Genomic DNA, 20,231 nt, shown 5'->3' with positions numbered 1-20,231 from the left:
CCCAGAAACATTGAAATCTTGATCTGAGAGAGACAGAGAGAATGCATCCTAAGACACACATGTACACAATGCAAAAACCCATGGGAGGTTTGCCTGCCCAGGGTTATCACACACACAACATTCCTTTTAACTATGGCAAGAATTTACCTCCAGGGAAGAACCAGTCTGCATGCTGAATAATTGGCTCAATAACTGCTACCACGTGGACTGAAGTTGCTGCTGCCATTTCAGCCAGGGATCTGCAGAAGAAATTTGTGGAACACTTTATTATCAAGAGTTTTATTACAGGGAGAAAACATACAGTAAAAAAATCATATTACCCAAATGGCAAACTATGCTAAGTGTGATGTATCAAGACTCCTCAGTGCCACATAAAGAGCAACTTCACACTTTGATGAAGTCTAGACTATTCAGTAACATTGACATAATTTTAAAACACTCCTAAAAAGATGCAGGTCTAAAAGAATCAGGAGGGACAGGTTGAGAGAACATCTGCAATACCTTTTAGACAAATACTCTGTTGCGGTGAACAGTTGACATGACTTAAAACTACATCATGAGAAATTTTACAGTTCCATGGAAGTTCTGTCTGTAGCTTTCCTGAAACAACTTACCCTTCGTTCTTTGCCCACAACAAGTTGGGGCCCAAGACTATGGCAACGTTGCTGGGAGTCATTTTGTTAACGTCGCTGTGCTGTGCAAGCTTTGCTAAAAACTTGATTAAATACCTACAAGAAGGAAAGACACAATTAAGCAGCAGGAACTTAAAGCATTTCTTGTTGAGGGCAACTAAGTAAAAATTCAAGAACTTGTAAAGACAGCTCCTAACAAAAGAGAAATAAGATGAACAGCCTTCTGGTTTGGTGGCTGGCTGCTACATTTCTACCTGTGAATCACAGAAGGTGAATGGGGCAGAAAAGCAGGCATCTCCCACCTCAGCAAAATGCAACTGAAGAACTCTTGGTTATTTTCAGAGAATGCCTAGTAAGGAGCTATTTCATACCCTCTAATGGAACTTTCACACTTCTAAGAGCCATGAGAGTTCGTTTTGTTCTGATTCATTCCCAAAAGGCAAAACTAAAGGGAAAAATAACATGTGTAAGATACACCCAGGTGATTTCTAAGACTGGAAAATACAGTGATGAACACAGCTGATGAGAAGTCTGGTACTACTGCCAACAGCATGACCCTTAAATAGAAAGATTCTGTGCATCACTGTTTCATTACAGTCAACAGTGAATGAACTGGACTTAAACTATCACCACCTTCAGTGCACACCTACTACTTGATAAAACAGGATTTCCTTTTCTGAACCTTACTGAATTTGGCCACGAAAAAAAACACTGGGTTAAGAGTTTTTGGAAATCTGCTTTGAAATGTGGTACTGTAGCATCAAAGCAGCTGTGCTGCAAGTCAACAGCTGTCCAACACATACCTGAAGTTAGCATGATAATGCTTAGGTAATCTGTTACAAATTCTCCATAACTCTTGTAGCTTCTTATCCTGGTCCTGAATACTGAAAGGAAAAAACAATTCCATTACATCTTACTTTCAGATCAGAAAGCTGTTGTTTCTGCAATGAGCAAAGAAATGACCCATAGGAATGTTTTCCAAAGCATGCTTACTTTGCAGCTTGTGTCCATTCCTCATATAGACTGTAGGTCATTAAAGGTTCTGGCAGCTCTCGCAAATAGGATTTCAAGGCACCTGCAACACAGACCAGAAATAGACAAGCTGCTTAGCCAGTGCTTTCTGTCTTTAGATACAATTCTGTCCTCAGTTTTCAATTTTAGCTATGGCACAGGACCCACGTTCCAGTGCAACAGTGGGAAGACCTGACAGTTCCACAGCATAGCTGCTCAACACTTAACACAAAAGGTTCTTCCAGTAATTGCTGTGATTTGACAGAAACATGTAGTATAAAACTATGATTCCTCTCTTCAGAACAAAGACCTTACTAAAGGTCTACGTGTGGCTCTAATCTCCCTTGATCATGTTAACCCTCCTCATGAGAAGATTGGATTACCACAATCACCTGAATTTTAAACACCACTCTGTGCACCGAGTGTCTGTACCCAGTACTGACCAGTACTGAGCTGTGTGCAGCTGTGCAATGAAGTGGCCTTTCAATCCATTCTCATGCACAGTTTATCTGCACTGCAGCAACAGTTACACAAACAGCATTGTGTGACATCAGTTTATACCTGCAGAATATTCACCATACCTGCAACAGCATGGGGATCTGAATAGAATTCATCAAGCTGGGAAGTTGAACAGTCCAAGGCAGCTTTCAGTTTTTTTAACTTGGAGGCTCCAGCAGCAATTCTGAACAAGCCCTGGATAACAGAAATCAAATGTAGTTGACTGGTAACAACACCTTAGTACAAGCATGAAACAGTAGAACTTTGATGACTTTTTCAGAACAGTTTGGAGCTCGGAGTCTTCACCTTAGGCTGTTGTGACCTCGCTGGCTCTCCATGCCTCACTGCCACCTCACCACCTTTCAGTTACCTCTCACCCTTGGCCCATTATTGATTTTTCATTCTAGCTGCATGAATCTCAAAAGATACTTCAAGTAATGCTGAAGGTGTTCTATTGCAAAAGATTCATCATCTCCGCTAACAAAGTTACATAAGCAACTTGTTAAAAAGTACAGGCACCAGGCTGAGAGTTCAGAGCTGGTGTCCTGTTCTCCCAGCAGGGGCTGTGGTGTTACCTGATGGCAGTACCCACCTCCTCCCTCATTCCCGTTTCCAAGAGCATCATCACACAGGCTTCAATGGGCACTGCAATCTCACGGCCGCTGCGCTTGAGATGCTCTTCTAATGGAGTTCCAAAAGCTGGTTTCTCAGTCCATTTGTCTAGTTGGAGAGTATCAAAACACTGAGCAAAATATCTAACAAACATTTGAGTTATGTCCCAGGCAAGGTAAGAAGAAAGGCTCTAGCACAGCAAAGAAATTTTCAGAATGCAGTAGGAGTTTTAGAGCCCTTGATTTGTAAAGTCCCTTATATCGTGAGTAAAGAGAAAATGAATGTATTGGTGTCCAAGAACAGAGTTACTTCTGCATCTTTCCAGATGGAATTACACACAGTCCTTTGTGCAACTGGGAGTGCATGTCCCACCAGGTGTCAACACAAGTGCCACCACATGGCTAAGTTCCATCCCTCTGATACATTAATTCTAGGTTTGCAAGAATCTTTGAGGAAAACTTTTGTCCAGATTGTGTCACTTGGGCTGACCTCAGTTTAAACTGTATTTAAGGTGCATAAAACCTGAGGAATCTGCAACTTAAAGCAGATGTTTGCAACTTCAAGGTCTTACATCAGAATTGCCACCTTGACAGCCCACCACTGACACTTGCACAAATTTTCAATTCTATTTCTCCATTGCTGCTTAACTCTGAAAGTGAAAATTGGCACAAGTTTCTCCAAAATGAATATGAATTTCTTGTTTCCTACAATTTCTTTTTTCCATCAATTTCTGCTGTCTTAATTGAAAGAATGCAGATGTAAAAGGTTATTGTTAGTTCAGATGCATTTGGTATTTTTATGGAGAAAAAAAGGTCAAGAAAGACAAAGACTTTGAAAGAGTCCTCTGAAGATACAAGGTGCTTCTGCAAAAGATTTAATTTACCCTTTTTGCTTATGAAACCAAATCAACTCCATCTCCCATGAGGCTTTAGCTCCTCTCCTTCAGTAACTGCCAGAGGCACACGTTGTTTTCCCTAGTTTTGCAAGTCACAGCAAACATCAGGAAAAGAAACCCCAGGAACTGTTCAAAGCCACAGAAATACACAACAGCTACAAACACAGCTGAAGTCGTGCCCTACACTTGGGTCTCAGACACTGGACCACAGAGACATTGTGCCTCCTAGCCCACCTTCTAGCATGGCTAGTCTGTACTGAAGCATTTACCAAATGAAAAGTTTGCACAAAGCAGCTGAGCAACAACGACTTATTTCAAGCAGTCATATCCACGAACAGCCCTTTCCACACAGCCTGGGGGGCTGTGTCAGACCACTGGCTTGCATTGCCTCTCCTCCATTCAGCCCCACCCAGCACACTGTGTCACCTTTCAGCAAGGTGCTCCTCTTTCTTGATGTATTTAGTTGAACAGTTCATATTTTACAACTTGTGTATGATCCACACCTAATCTGAGTGTTGCTCAGCTCAGATTCTGTGTGGCTCAGCCTGCTCAGCCTGCCTCTTGTCCAAAGCCACTGGCAGAGGCAGAGCAGCCAGGACTGAGGGCAGCATTTCAACAACCCACGGGGCACCTTCATACAATAGACCTCAACTCCCACTAAGAATGGAAAGCTTAGCAGAGCAGGGAAGAAATGCAGCTGTATGACCTGCCTCCCTACTGCTGGAATCCCACACAACAATGGGAGCCCTCCAGCAGCCAGCTGTGGAGCAGTGTGCACACTGGGAAGGACTGCACAGACAAAGGAAGAGAAGTCAAGCTCCTCAGAATCAGGGGAGTTTTCTGATAATCACCTGGTAATAACTCAAGAAGCAAGGACCCTAAAAAGTTCCTAAGTCACAAAGAAACTTGTTGGCCTAAAAAGCCAGGTATGAATTAGCAACAGGTCATGTGATATCAGGGAAGAAGTGCAAGCAAATTGAAAAATCCTTTCCTTTTCCCTCTTGGGTATCAGGCAGAGCCTTAGTATTTTATTAGTGTGTTAAAATATGACTGGAGAACTCCAGAGAACACAAAGATGGAATTATGCTCGGGAATGTAAAATTGTTAAGTAGATCAAATGGCCTTATTAAATAAGTCTGCATGCAAGAGAATCAAGATAAAGGAGGAGAATATTGTGCATAGGTGGCACAGGCAAGGAGAAGCATCAGCCAGAGCACAGGTTACTTTACCTTGATGGGCTTGAATTTCGGGTAGGACCTTTTCTATGACTGCTAATGCTTTTCTATGGTAATCTGCTTGTGCTTCTAATAACTGAGAACAGAAGCCACATTTTAAAAACAAAAAGAGCATTAGCTTCTGATGAGCACATAAAACAAGACTAGAAGGTTTAGCACACAGAATGTCACATCTGAGAACTGAGGGTCTATGCACGTACGTGCTGCCATCAGACACACTGAACACACACTCACCGTGACAAAGTACTTGGCGTACTCCCCTTCTCTGGACACAAAGCTGTACATGTCTGCTGCCAGCTGATCCTTTGGGAAAGCAAAGAATGCAAAACAGTGCATCACATTTACAGGGTCGTTTCAACTTACACAGAAGGACAGAAGTACATATGTTTATTTTCCTGCACTACCTTTGAACTATCAGCTCCGGCAGCACAGGAAGCCAGTGACCCACCTACTCTGCTCCATGTATTCTTCTAAGTAAAACTCATTAAAAATGTCTCACTGTGCTTTGTGCAGCAAAGCAGCTGCCCACTGCAATGAGCAACTGGATTGTAAGGCAATATGTTATTTACAGCCAACCCCTGCACACACTGATAAGCACTACTAAAAGGTTTTGGTGCTCAGCTGTGTAATAATGTAGCATTGGAGGACTGAGAAATGAAACTGTGAAGTGTTCAGAGCTGCCACAGTCAAAATGTTCTGTCAGCAGCCTGTATTTCACCTCAGCAGCTCACACTGCTACTCAGTGGCATCCTGAGCAAGCCAGTCCAGGCTAAGACACAGCTCCTTCCTGTAAGTGTCTCAGAATGAAACAGAAAATAATGTAAAATACCCATCTGAAAAAGAGTTCCCTGTTAAATTTAAGCAATTCAGACCAATCAGCTGGCATTAAAATACCTTTAAGACATAGAGCTTGTTAAGAGCCACATGATTTGTGGCTGCAGGAACCAGACTTCATGTACAAGGCTTCCAGAAGCAGCCATATCCTGCTTGCATTGGTGCTAATGAGGGGCAGGTAAAGGTCAGAGAGTCATCTTCTCATACCTTGCATTGTTCTACTTTATTTCCAGCTTCATCCATCTCTTCCTTAAGAGACTCTATTTTTGAAGGATGCACTTGAAAATTTGTTCCTGAAGTCTTGTGGGCTTGGTTATACCTGTGGAAGGAAGGGTTCAGTCCCTTGGAGAAAGTGAGTATTAAACAAGGATCTGCATTAATGCTCCCTTGGAACTGGTTTCTTCTGACAGAAAACAAACCCAAGAGTTTCAGAAGTTTTTCTACCACAGCTAAGAAAGGTGCTCAAACCACCCCATTTATGACATGCTGGCATAATTCAGAAACCACTAAACAACTGTAAAAACCCACAAGAAATCCAGCATTCTCCAACAACCAATCCCAGAAAATGCTACAAAAATTATCAGTACAGTTCCAGAGAGTTTAAAGGAACTTAAGGCTTAAGTTGATCAACCTAAGACCCTGCCCATGAGATGGTTCAATGTTGTGCTCTTGGTCCAATAAAAGCACTTGGTGTGGATACAGAATTAAGACTCCTGTTCCTTATTTGACAACTTAAGTGAACTGGAAAGAAGATGAGCTTTCAGTTTTTTTCCAATGATATATAGGCATGTGACAGCTCCAAAATATGGATTCTGTTTAGATCCAGTATTTGAGTCCTTTTCAGAATAAATGAAATATAAGTTTGTCTCTTTTCAGCAAAGTATTAACATGCATATAGTAGCATTTCAGAAGTGCCAGCATCAGATGTGATGCTAGGGATGCCAACAAGAAGTTCATATTAATAGAAAAGGACCTAGTAATTACAATTATTTCTTACCTTCCTCTTGCAGAATCCCAGTCCAACACCAGCTTTGCCAGCTGCTTCCTCTGCTTCTGAATGTTTGGGATCTCTGTCTAAAAGAATTCAAGGTTTATATTTATTTTTAAATTGTTCAGTGTAAGAAACTACTTTTTGCAGATTTCACAGCCACTTTCCACCACAAATGTGTAACTCCTTAGAACAGTGTTATTAGCAAAGTTTTAAATTGTTAGTAGTTCAACCCATTTCGCTCAGTTTATACATAAATTGAGATTTATTTCTTCAGTCAGGCTGAAAGGACTTACCTCTGTTAGCAGAGCCAGGGGATCCAAAACTTCTCTTTCTATCTGCACTTCATGCTGAGAGAGCTCCAGGGCCAGTTTATTCTCTGCATCACCACATGTGTCCAGCATTCTCCTTTCAGAATTACAAGAAGTTGTAATGTGAGCTACTACTGACTACAGAAGAAAGATTCAAAACAAAACACACTGGTGTGGTCTGCTACCCTCCTGGAAAGATTTGTGCTCATTGTACAAAGCAAGGCATTACTGCATGGCAATATGCCCAAGATGCTCTCTGCTGTCATTGGCAAACTTGGGATAGGCAAGGAGTGTTACTAAACCTGTGTCATCCAAAATTCCTTAGCCATTACAACATTTTTTTGGAGGTTTTAAGTCATCTAGGTGATTGTACTGGCCCTAAGGGCAGAGAAGACTGATTCTTTCAAGGCCCATCCTTCTACCTGATGAAGGAAAATGACTCAATGCAGCATTTAATTTTCTCCTAAGCCCCCTTAATGTGCAAAACTCTTTACACCACAACGCTGAGCAATCACATATGCAGAACCCTCAGGTTCCAAACCCACCATCTCACCTCTGTTTTCAGCTTGTTCTAAGGAAAAAACCCTATTCTTTAATATTTTTGTCCACATTTAAATCTCCTGCAACAGCTCACAAAAATGCACACAAAGGTTTTTAAAGTCATTCTACAGAGCCTCCATTAGAATTCCCATCAGCAAGGAGGAAATAAGTTTGCTTTAGGAATTCTTGAGGAATTTCAGTGCTTTAAGACCAAATGCTAATTTGTTTCAGGCACTTTTCTTGTGAGTTGCAAACACACACTTTGCCAAGGTAAGGAAACTGGCATTATTTGAAGCTAGAAGCCACTAATGGCATTAGCATGATTTTAAGTCATTAATGCAGAACTGCAGAATGCAGCATTTACACTACATTTTAAATGGAGATAGCAATTTTACTCGTTCACAAGAAGAGCAGTTTCAAAAGCTTTAAAGCAAAGAATCAGAATCCTCTGGAACACAATTCAGAGCAAGCCTAAGATTTGCCCCCAGGATCACTCAAAAAGAAATGCTTGCTCACTGTTTCTCCCCTTGGATTAGAGAAGGAATCTAGAAATATTAGTTTCATTAGATTGAAAACAGCCTTTGTGTACCCAAAGTCTCTAATTAGGGCCCTGCAGGCAAGAAAATTACAGACTACAACTTACAAAGCCAAATACTTACCCCAGCAGAGTTTCATCACTCAGCTGGACAGATCCTTCTTGCATATTTTGAGCAAGAGCTGTTAGAGGAAGTTTTTTCTATGGAACAGAAAGAACAGTGCTTAGTGCTATTCCCCCTCTCCAGCTTTCCCAGTACATCCCCTCTAAGATTCTTCTCTGCTTCCATATGGTTTCTGTTATCCACACAGGCAGCTCATTCTTTAAGAAAATGCCAAGTCACAAAAAGTTTCAAGCCTCAGGACTTCTGCTATCAGACACTTTGAAAACCACTTGCTTCTAAGTCTTAGTTGGAGTGACTGGCCCAAAATGTATCTCAGCTACTGTCAAAGACAAGTAAACAGTTTCAAATTGAGATCTAAGCAGCAAGCCTGTCATCTGTCCCTCTGCAGAGGTTTCTTCTGTGTGCCCATTTTCAGGAGGTCTCTTATTCAATAAAAGGAGAAAACTTAAATGTTAATTATTTCTGGTTCTAACACTTTAAGAAAACCTATGTGTAGCTTTGCTGAAGAGGGGCAGAAATCAAAGGTGTACAGAAAAACATTTCCAGTTAAGTGGTGATATCAAACCACAAAGGTAATTCTAAATGGAAGGATCTTCATCAGAGCTGCAGGATATTTTCTCTTTAGGTGCCATGAAAGCTGAGAGCACTCAGCACAGAGCAGAAACAGGCCAGTGTCCTGACACTACTGAGGTGCTCCAAGGTCACATCACTGGCAGCCTTTTACCAAACCATGTCAACGTGAGATGACTGTAGTTTTTCTTCTCTTGGTAATTTGAGGCTTAGCACCTGACCAGTGTTTTGAAGCCCAGACTGTATTCAGACCAGTCTTAGAAGAGCAGCCAAAGGGCTATTGTACTCACATGTCTCTTCTCAGGATCTGTTCCATACTGGCCCTGAAAACAGGCAGTTAATCGCTTCTGTGCGATGTGGCAAACGGACCTCACAGTGTCCAGACGCCTCTCGATCTGCAGGGCAGGAGGGGAAGAGAGGAGGAACAGAAAACAAAACAAAAAACAGAAGTTATTTTCCTGGCCTCAGCAGAAAAATCTTCCTCCTGTACCACACTTAGCTCTGGGTTGCATGTTTCTCAAGCCCTACAGCTTAGAAGTTCAGCTCCTCAGCAGAAGTGCCTGGCAGCAAAAACACTTGGAAAGAGATTTAAACTGCTTTTCTTTTTTCTCAGTGGCACAGCAGCTCAGTCAGTCTGCAATGCTCACAAGATGGGAGAGTGGAAAAGGGAGAAAAACCTTGCTCCTACTTTTTGTCTCAAAGAGAATCAAGTTGATAGTTGCCATCTGAGATGAATGGCACATGCAGGTATCTAAGATGCTGACTTAGGGAGAAAACTCTTGTATTTTCATTGTGACCTTGCACAGAAGAAGGCTGAAGACACACCTGCCTGCTCCTTTACACTGGGCCAGAGCCCTGCACTGCAAGGCTTTTGATTTGCTTTCCTCCTCTGGCTATTACAGACAAGGACAAAGTCCCTACATGCTAAGCAAGTAAGTATTTTCAGGGATAAATTAATGGGATTAAAAAGGGATGTGGAATTAAAAAAAAAGCGCCAATGCACAAACAAGTTCTGTTTATCACAGTATGCTTCAAACAGGGCTTAATACATAGACAGTAAATCTGAGAGATATACATTAACAACATTTTAAAGGGATTTTAAGGAAGGAATATGGGCTATTTTATTTCAAAGAACAGCAAAAGCAAACAAAGTGATGAGCACTGGGACAGAACTGCTTATGGCACTGAGCTCTCTATGCACAGCAGCAAAAGAATGTGGTTTATCTGCATTTTGATGACTCACCAAGAATAAAAGGAGGCCCCTTGGAATGGCTTCTATTTAAAAGGCAAGGGGAAAACAAAAAAAGTAGATTTGATCTGCAGAAATAATCTGAACAGACTCCAGTTTTTTATTCAGCTCTAAAATCTCTCCCATTACATTTTCAGGCAGGCAATAATTCTGCCCAGCTTTCCTATCAAACAGAAATACAGATTAGGTGAGAGAGCAGTCATCTTAGTGCCAAGTTACCATGCCCCACGTTAGCTCCTCTTAAGGACACTGTACCTGGGTTATAAGCAGGATTTACATTGGCAGTTTTCCCAGAGAAGGCAGCTGCCGTGTTCTAAGGGACATGAAATGCCATCAATTCTCATTTAGGATGCTGTAGATCCAGGTAAGAATGACATGTTTTTTCCTCCCAACAGGTTTATTTGGCACTACTATAATGGGAAATGTATCTCCCTAAAGTGGTTACAACTGGAAGGATGTAATTAGGTCCCAAGGAAGGCAGCTGCTAAACACTGCAGCTACTAAAGGGACAGATCAGCATATCCAACAGGAGCCCTCCAGGGTGTGGGCTGGAAGGAGATGCCAGTGGAGGAAGGCCCAGAGAGGTGAGCAGGTGGTGAGGACCAGTACAGAATCACTGCTGCTGGGCCTGGGAGCCCCCTCCTCAACTCACGAGCAAGTGCAGGACTGGGCTCCCTGGTTCCTTTGGGAGGAGGGGAGCAGCAGTTCTGCTAAAGTGCAGTTTGGAGGAGCACCCAAAGCTGGGCCTTGGGGCTGCTGTGCTGCCAAGCAGCAGCCTCTGCCAGTCCGAAGGGCAGGTGGAAAACAACCAGTTGTGACTTGAAGGACCAATGTAAGAAGAACAGAATTTCACTGGCTACATGAGGCACTGAAGGAACTAAAAGCTCCTGACAGCCACAAGGTGAATCCAAGCTGAAGTGCTCAAAAAGCTTAGAAAAAAAATCGATGACAGCAGAGTAAGGTGCAGAGCATCTGCCCTAGGACTGCTCTGCAAGCACAAGGCATTGCCTGTTAGTTACAGAGCATGGATTAAGAAGGTCAAAATAAAGTCCACTTCAAAAAAGCCCACATGAAGATGTATGAACAAGAAGCTATTGTTTGTTGCCTAGTGCTGCAGCTCAGGCTATTGATTTCTGTTGTGCTGCCTTAAAAATTCAAAACACCAACACATTCTCAACCATCCACTCACTACCTGTGAAAACATTTCTGTTTGCAAGGTCACATAGTTAAGACTTCTTAAAATATTGAGCAGGTTTTTTTCCCCCCACACCTGAAACATGGTGACACCCTGTAACTGAACCATCTTGCAGATGCCAGCAGACTAACACAGCCCCTGGCAGCCATGCATGGAGGCTGAAGTTCCTTGCAAAAACTCTAGAGCCCATATATTCCCAACAGCCACTTTCCAGGCAGTCCTGAATGACAAAACCCAAAGGGCTGAAGACTGATAGAAGGAACATGACCCCAAAACTTGCAGATAATGCACTCTCCTCTCTGATCTGCTTTTTAGTTCAAAGATGTCAGGAAAACCATGAAGGCCATTAATCACTATTAAGCTACCTTTGAACTGAAAATGTGACCTGCAGGCCATGCTGTCTGTACCCACAGGGCATCTTCAATGTACAAAACATCACACAATTGCTTTACTATATGCTACAAGGGCATGCCAGAAAGTAGGTCTATTGTATAAGCCTTTACAGCACTGAATTATATTGCCTGTCTTCAGACAGGAACACATTTAACAGATACTTGAAATGGAGTCTTGCACTTCAGAAAACATAATAAAGCTATGACCATCCTATGTCAAAGCCTGAGCTAAATATAAAAAGAGAACACTGTGGAACATGTTTGTAAAGTGAACAGTGCCACAAATGCTTTTGAGCTCTTTAGTTAGATAAGAGCCTCCCCCCCTGCACAAGACCCCAAGAGCAAACAAACAAGTGAGTAAATTCTTCCACTTGGGTGTAGCCAGTCTGCTCTGTGCCTGGGAAAGCCTTGCTTGCAAAATTTTTTTGGCAACAAGCAGCAATTCTTTTGGCTTTCACTGCTCGTTACTATTCTGCAGCTAACCAAGAAAACAGATGAGCCCTTGAAGGGTATCAAGGTGTTTTAACATCCTTTATGCTACTTAATTATACACTTATCCTCAGAAATTAAAAACACTATTGTCAAACTGCTCCTGTGTTCACTGTTCAAATCAAGCAGTCCCTGCAAAGCAGAGTAACACGTCTCAGCTCATCTCACCATTACTCAATATTTCATGTATTTGTGCTGAACTCAAGGCTGATGCATGCTCCCATCTTCCACTTCAATCTGAACAGATTGAGAGATTTGAAATAAAAGCACTTGTCTCATTTCTTTGGCCTCCACGTCTTCTAATACAGGTCCTGAACCTGAGCATACTAGGAGCCTCTGTAGCCAGTGCCAAGTAACCATTGCACTGAGGTCCCAGAGCAGCCCCCCTGCCTTCCTGGCCAGTTTAGGTTCTGCAATTATTTTTTTTTTTTAAGTCTTTCAACAAAGTAACCAGAGGAAAAAATCAAACAATCAAACATGTAGAACAAGTGTGTAATCAAATCTGTTCCATGTGATCAGTCAACCTTGTCAATCTAACAGTTGCAGCTAAAATTCCACCAGAAAGTGATGTCTGGTTAGATGGGGCACTGTTAAAAAGATGACAAGTTCATAAACAAATCAATGTCAGTGTGACAAACTTGAGAAAAAATATTGCAAGCTACTCAAGAAGCACTTGCACATTTATTTAGAACAACTCCACACTTAGAGAAAACAGGACATTATTTATCAGCAAGCTGTTGGCATATTTTCTGCTGCTTCTCTTAAGGCCCGGGTTGACCTCTTGAAGAGAACCAGAAATTAAGACAGAAACCAGCTGTGCATCATCACAGCTTCTTCCCAGCTCCTTGCACCCTACGAGACAGCCTGGCAAGTCATTAGCCTTAATGGGTCATAAGCTACTTCATCTAATTAAATGTAAAAATGCTTCCTCCTTCACTTTGTCAAGCCACATGATGAGGTTCAGAATCCTAAGTACCTAAGTTTTTCAACTCAATTGTATCACAGTTTCTTCATGTGCTGAGAAGTCAGCCCAAGACTCCTCTGTGTTCAACCCTGTCATTTGCAGTATTTTTTTTCTCCACAGGGACTCAAGCTTCATAAAGAGCATTTAAAAAAAAATACACATTAACTGTGTTACAATACCTGCAACAGGTCTTCACTGAGTACCTCGGTTTTCTCAGCCCTAAGGGAGGAAAAAAGAGGATTGTCAGACTAATGAGCACACTCAGGGTCAAAGATTGCCGTGGGGCTTTCAACAACCCCGTTCCAAGGTGCAATCCCGTTAGGACCATTGCTGCAACACCACCCCCTCCAGGATGTCACACAGCCCTGGCTCCTGCACAGGGTGCTCGGGAAAGCCTGACATTCCCGGAATTCCCAGTCCAGGGCACGAATCCACTGCCCCAGCAGTAGTTCACATTGCCCAGGTTTCAAAGAAAGCACACTGGAATCCTGATTAACTTCACTCAAATGCAAAGATGCACTGAAGCAACTTGGATTTCCCTCCTTGCTGTTAACCCAGTAATGTTATCGATGCACCTTAATGTCAGGGAATGTAAAGCCTGAGAAAAGTAGGACAGCAATTTCATTTTTGTATCTCCTGCCACTGCAGAGCTTTATCAATCAGCACTCAACAGAAATGGTGACACCTTCCCTCAATCTCAGGTGCACACAACGTTCAGCAGAAATCTCCCATTACCCGCTGATGCTGACTTCCTTAGTACTAAACCAGAAAAGATTCCTTACTTTAAAAGACCATCAGACACCAACACTCCCAAAGGTCTGCCCTCCATCCAAATCTATCTGAATGCCTACACACACTTCCAGACAGAATATAAACAGTTGTTACAAACACACTCAAACCTTTACATATACAATTCCAGACCTTTTTCCAAAGCCAGTTTACACATAAACTTTGAATGGTTTAGTGTTGACACAGATTTATTTGGTGTTGACTCATCTGCTATAACGCAGCTTTATTCTACCTTTGCTAGATCTATAAAACAGAGCAAGATAAACTTTGTTCACCCGTGATCTTTCCCACTTGGCTGTTCACTGCTACTACACTGTAGAGGACTTGGAGGTCTTCCAGGGCTCTATTGTCCTGTCCAGAGTTTCCCCTGCTGCTGTCCCAGTTCCTCACCTACTACACAGACTTCCTTCTGATCCTGCAATCTGTTGAATAACCTGCTGCAAGACTCATCATGCACAGAAAGTTCATTTTCTTGATCAGGCTTCATCAGCTGCACAGGCAAATGGCCTCCAAAGGCAAGATTCATTCGCTTGAAATTTCGAGGGTTTGTTCAGTTTTTTTGAGGCATTTGACTTCAATTTCAAGGTACATTATCTGTTTGAACTATTTGTGAACCATAAGGTGTTTAATAATTAAATATCAGAATACAGTAATGCTCAAAACCTCAACAAGTCTAAGACAAAAGCCACTTAAATACTTTGAGAGCAACATAAAGTGCAGGCACTGTACTACTGGTTTAAGGAAAACACATATAAGATTGATAAACTTTTCTTCCACACAAATAGAAATACTGTGTCTGATCAAAATTATATCCTCTTAGAGAGCAATTATTTGTTTTTTGGTTTTGTTTTTTTGTTTGTTTTTTTTGTCTTGCAAAATCCCATTGGAAGTTACATGAAAGATTTACAGTGTAAGAATACTCCACTTCTAGTTGAACCTTCTTGAACAGATTTTAATCTAATCTTAAGTGGATACTACTACATATATCAGCTAACTGATTTGATAGGAGCATACAGAGCTAGTAAATATTTGTTGAAACATTGTGCTGTACATGATAATGGTTTCACACAGAATTCTCAGGCAGCCAGAGCTTTCTGTCCTTCAACAGACTGTGTGAGAGATGAGCCACCTCAGTTTCTGAAACTGCACTGGGTGCTGTACGTGCCTGTGAAGAAGGGGCTGTGTTTACCATGGCAAACATGGCTTTTGGTTTCCAACACCATCATCTTCTTCTGTTTTCCACAGGTGAATGGATGCTTTTCACTAGCAGCTTTCACAAAGTTACATTTTACCCACCTTTAAGAAGGTGCAATGGCACAGAGTGTGCACGGCGCTGCCAAACAGCATCTGGCTTCAGCTTTGTGCTTCCCCCTGACACTGGTGGCAGCAGGACAGTGTCCTCAGAACAGCACTGATTTGGAAAAGCCACTGATGATGATGTCAGGTTCGGAAATGCAAGAGGGAAAACCTCACCCTTCCTGCAGGCCCACATTCCACCTTGAGTAAGGAAGCCAAGAAAGAGCCACTAAATAATATTAGAGTTTCAGTGACCACGATCGTAAGCCAGGAAATGCAACCTTGCGATGGCAGCACAGCCTCTCCATCTCCTTACTGGGCAGGGAAAAAGAACAAACCATCAAAGGTATCTCTGCTGCCTTCTAAGTAACAGGTACTACCAGTTTAAAGTTGGCACCTCCAGTTTGCAGCTTCCTGGGATGCTAATTCCATGCACTGACTAATGACAGAATGAACACATCGACAGAAATAACCAAGTTTTCACTGCTACTTGAAGTTTTGTCCTTATCCCTTATTAGGTCTTATTTGTGCCTTATCTTGTTGGTAGCATGAAGTGATGAATAAATACTTCTGGAATCAAGACCTGATTAAGAATTGGAAGATTTGGTTGCAGGGAGTGTTCCCAAGGGCTTTCTGATGCCTGCCAGTGCTGGCAGCTGGCCACCAGCCCACAGACCCTCCACTGTCAGCTTCCCCCTGGGACTCAGGAACACAGCCCACCCCAGACTGAGATTTCACAGCCCAGACTACAGCAGCTCCAGCTGTTTACATTCCCAGCAGCTGACCTCAACCCAGCCCAAACAGCCCATTCTCAGCAGCAAAGCCAGGTCCCCACAAGCTGTTTCTAAGAGGAAAGCATGTCCTGCTGCCCCAGGCCCTCCCTGGCACTGGGGACCCCAAACACGATGCTTTCTGCTCCAGGTCTTGGTGCTGGAGCTGTCCTTGCAGGATCTATTGGCACCTGGCAGGAAAGCAGAGATGTGCCCAGCCCAGCCTTCAGCCTCCTGACACCTTCTACATGACCTGGGAAGGGAAAGCCCAGGGCTTGGCATCACACCCCACTGCAGCCCTGGCTGCCGACACACACCAGAGCTGTAAGACTGGCAGCTGGAACAGGGCTGGTCCCATGGGAAAGGGGGGTTCCAGGAACTGAAGGTGAAGTTTTTCTGCTGCACTAGCCAGGATACCTGTTACACCAGCACCTTGACCTGAATCAGCTGGTACAAAGCTTTTCAATTAAAATTCAGCAGGGTATTTTAAAAGACTGCTTCTAAAAAAACCCCAAACCTGAACAATCATTAGCTGTGGCTATAATCTCCTCCTTAACGAATAAAGAGGATAAAACTACTGAATTCCCTAAAACTGGTACTTTCAAACTGTTTCCCACACTGAGTCAGTTCAGCACACTGTCCACTGTAAGCATCCCAAGTGCAGAGCTCCAGGAGCTGCTGCAAAAGCAGCTCATTTCTTCAGTCCCTCTCCTGCAGGGATCCAGCGCTTGTTCAGCTATTCAGAACAAGGAAGGAACAAGAGCAAACCTGAAATGAAGAGCCATAAAAAATTGGACATTGACAACAGAACAAGTGACTCAGTTCAAATGTCCACGTAGGACCAGAAACCTCCAACTCAGGCTGGGGCAGGAGGTAGAGCTGGCGGGAGGTGATGCCACAGGAGGGACAAGTCTGTGCTCCTGAACTCTGGAAAGATTTCAGCGGAAGCAAGAAGACACCCACCCAAAACATGATGCAAAATTAAATCGAGCCCTCCCTGCTATGTGATTTTCCTCAAACAAAGCATTTGTTTGTTACCACGAGTTACCAGATTAGCTTTGCTGGTGAGTTAACACTTGAGAGCACCTTCACTGGGCTGGCAGCACATCCTGCCTGCTTTCCACATACAATGGGCAGGGTTTGCTGCCAGGAAAAATGAAAGAATCAGCAGCTCTGTTCCAAAACAAGGAATCCAGAATTAGATGACAATTTCCTTTCTAAAACGTTTGCTTTAACATTCGCTAAGACAGACTCCACAGAAAACATAACTTAGAGGTATTTCAGGACTACCAGCTTACTTTTCCCCACTGTGCTCAAACAGGCTTCCTTTTTAAGCAGAGTAAACCCTGTACTTCATAATCCAAATTTATGGAACCTAATTATTAAGCACATGAAATCATTAAAAAACTAAATTAAAATTTCCATTTGGGGAAGAATCTGAAGCACCTGAACAAGACCAGAGACAAACTCACCCACAGGGATGCAGGAGGAGCAACCCCCCAGTGCCACTTTCTGTACGCTAAAGTGACTGCTGCATCCAGAGGTGAAACAAATCACTGTTCATGGCACTAACTTGCTTAGGTTTTATGGGGGCTTCACTTCAAGAAATCAAGGTGATACAGGGAACTTCTGGTTTTCCAGCTCAAAAGAACATGACAAGGTTTTCCCTGCCTCTTCCTCCTCCTGGGCAGCCAAGCTTGTGCAAAGGGTCCTTTCTTCAACTAGAATTTAAAATCAATGCAACAAACATTTCCACATTTCCCTCTTCCCATATTCTACCTAAATCCTGCATTTCTACATGCTTTTCAGAAGCTGAGATCTTCAACACATGAGAAGATCTTCCCATGTGACTGGAAAGCACAAATTTTAGAGTTGTAGCCTTCATAAAGGCATGTATTAAAGGCACCCTTTCAAAACCACTCCATTAAGAAAGATTTATTTTGCTTCCTTTGGCAGCCTGTGGCAATGCTCAGCTTTGTGGATAGACTGCAGGAGTTTGGTTTCACCAGCACAGCATTTGGAAGACAAGTCAGAGCAGAAATGTGTTTGGCCAAGTACACTTCTCACCACAGAAACCAAGTTCATTACACAAGCCCAAAATTAATCCTGTTTTGACTCCCCAGCATAAAACACTCCATCATTCATACTTCAGGTAAGGTAATACATTGGGTTCCTTGGTGTTGTTGGATTTGTTCAAAAGAAACTAACACAACCCAAGATTAGTATCAATGTTCTGTGAGTTATTTCAAACATTTTACAATCACTGCAGGGTGACTGTCAAATGATGGTCTCCATTCTCAGTATCTACTTAGTATTTAGTGATCAGTACTCACAACCAGTCACCATTTAGACTTCCACTTTGCCTACTACCCGTTTTCCATCCAAATTAACAATATAAACTTCTGCAAAATGTTAAAACTGCTTTCCTTGTAAATCTGATGACGACTGAATTCCTGGGGAGATAACCCAGCTTTCTGTGGAAGGCCCCAGTGCAAAACCAGTTTCCCCATTAAAGGGATGCTAAGGTCACCAATTTAACCCACATGGGAAGTGCTTTAAAAAATGTTGCGCCACCTCCAGGGCACCAAAATATTTAATTAGTTGAGATCTTTATCTTCAGAAGCCCAGCAGCTACAAAACTACAATTCAGGCCTTAATGAATGGATGATTTCTGCTCTCGTCTTCCCTTCTCCATTGAGCTTCTCCATCAAACTTCACATGGTCATTCAATCTAAAAGCTGCAGCTTTGATCCCTTCTCTAATCTCCGCCATCCGATGCTGAAGAATGGGGCCTGCCTGCTCTAATTAAGGGCAGACCAGGCTTTAGGAAGATCATCCTGGAAAGAAAGCAGACTGCTCCTTTGCAGTTGCAGGGAAACCCATGACAGACTGTTCGCATTAGGGGATCTGAAATTCCTTCCTCAGTGAAATGAATCCAAGGCTTCTCTCTCAAGCCAGGCAGTAAATTTAGCTATTTAGAACAACCAGGGCTCAAGCCAAATCCTATTTTAGGGCCACTCTCGGAGGCACAGTCACTGCAGTGAGGCCCCACAATGCCCTTCACAACTCCAACCCCCTCCCTGTAAAACATGCATGCTTTAATATTAGATCTTGAGAACTAAACTAAGTATGGTGCAGTTTGAGGGAAAAAAAAAACCAACCTTCTCAAACAGTTGAGTCTGTGTAAGAAATCCAGGTAGATAATTTGGAGCCCCACACACTACAAATCAGAGATGAACGTGAGCTGAAATTTCTAGATGGCAAGAATGCAATTGTGGTTGAACTGCAGAAGCAGATTTAAAGCAATTCAGTTTGCTGGAGGAAGCAGTGTCACAGTGAGCAGTCTCTGAGGAGTCTAAGAGCTTTCACAATTCTAGATACAAATAAAAATTTACAATTAAGTGCTTCCAGTTAACTACTGTCCCAGCAAATCAAGTGCTTATTGCTAACCTACTATTTCATACCATGAACTTTCCAAATATGTCAGTTATTAGTATAATTTATTAAAAATGTATACAAGCACCCTCACACAGTATTTTGGCAAAGAACTGTATTTAATGCCCAGTACTTATTTACAATAAAAAGTTCATTTTCACACAAGGCCCTTTCTTCTTCCAAGGAAGCAACAAACTTTTCTTATGCAGAGTAATTTTATCTAAAATTAGCTGGGTACAATTTTGAAGTAAGAGACAGTAGAGTACAAAGCAACCTAAATAATTACTGGATGTCTTATTCCTTAATCTCAGGTGCAATTTTACAATCTCTGCATGCCAACAGAAACATTGCTGCTGCCAGCCTGGGAATTCCCCGTGCCAGGGGTTTACTCCAGCAGCACCCACAACCAGAGCACTGGTGCTAGCAGAAAATTAACCTGGCTGAGGAACAGCAATCCATCACCCTGCAGTCACCTCCCTTTCCCAACTGGCTCTCCAGAGCTGCTCACCTTGTCCCTCCAGAGCAGCCTGAATTTTACGCCAGCTTGAGTCACCACCAAGTCACCATGGCAAGGAGCAAACGTTGGATTCCCCTGTCACATGCTTCCCTACAGCCCTTCCCCTTTTAGCAGTTCCCTCTTCCCCAAACTTCAGGTACAGGTCCCTGGTCCTCACACCCTTCCCTGCATCAGCAGCAGGCACAGGCAGCTCAGACTGCAATTCCATCCAATAACATAAATCCCTGGTTTCCAGTGCTCTGCAGGCCACCCCATGGCTGCCCCACTCCCTGTCCCTGGGCAGGGGAACTGGCACCAGGCAGTCTGGGCAGGGAGAGGGGAAATCTGTCCCTTTTAGCAACAGCAGCTAC

General features: G+C 42.8%; 1 protein-coding gene across 1 annotated transcript in view; it reads right to left on the bottom strand.

Moving 5' to 3' along the window:
* ARHGAP17 (Rho GTPase activating protein 17) overlaps nucleotides 1-13,476 on the bottom strand; it is a 22,872-nt gene extending 9,396 nt beyond the window's left edge. Inside the window, exons 1-16 of the mRNA XM_010002602.1 lie at nucleotides 13,400-13,476; nucleotides 13,254-13,293; nucleotides 9,076-9,180; nucleotides 8,216-8,292; nucleotides 7,002-7,113; nucleotides 6,715-6,791; nucleotides 5,925-6,036; nucleotides 5,118-5,186; nucleotides 4,878-4,959; nucleotides 2,734-2,861; nucleotides 2,225-2,336; nucleotides 1,626-1,707; nucleotides 1,436-1,516; nucleotides 615-728; nucleotides 148-239; nucleotides 5-23 (exon numbers count right to left, since the gene is read on the bottom strand). Of these exons, the coding sequence (XP_010000904.1) occupies nucleotides 5-23; nucleotides 148-239; nucleotides 615-728; nucleotides 1,436-1,516; nucleotides 1,626-1,707; nucleotides 2,225-2,336; nucleotides 2,734-2,861; nucleotides 4,878-4,959; nucleotides 5,118-5,186; nucleotides 5,925-6,036; nucleotides 6,715-6,791; nucleotides 7,002-7,113; nucleotides 8,216-8,292; nucleotides 9,076-9,180; nucleotides 13,254-13,293; nucleotides 13,400-13,476 (1,379 nt within the window). The remainder of the gene's footprint in view (nucleotides 1-4; nucleotides 24-147; nucleotides 240-614; nucleotides 729-1,435; nucleotides 1,517-1,625; nucleotides 1,708-2,224; nucleotides 2,337-2,733; nucleotides 2,862-4,877; nucleotides 4,960-5,117; nucleotides 5,187-5,924; nucleotides 6,037-6,714; nucleotides 6,792-7,001; nucleotides 7,114-8,215; nucleotides 8,293-9,075; nucleotides 9,181-13,253; nucleotides 13,294-13,399) is intronic.
* Nucleotides 13,477-20,231: the final 6,755 nt, after the last annotated feature.

The sequence above is a fragment of the Chaetura pelagica genome, unplaced genomic scaffold (genome assembly GCF_000747805.2).
Source record: "Chaetura pelagica isolate M959 unplaced genomic scaffold, ChaPel_1.0 scaffold438, whole genome shotgun sequence".
Classification (NCBI taxonomy): Eukaryota; Metazoa; Chordata; class Aves; order Apodiformes; family Apodidae; genus Chaetura; species Chaetura pelagica.
Note: the sequence above shows the minus strand (reverse complement) of the source record. Positions and strands in the feature narration are given on the sequence as shown.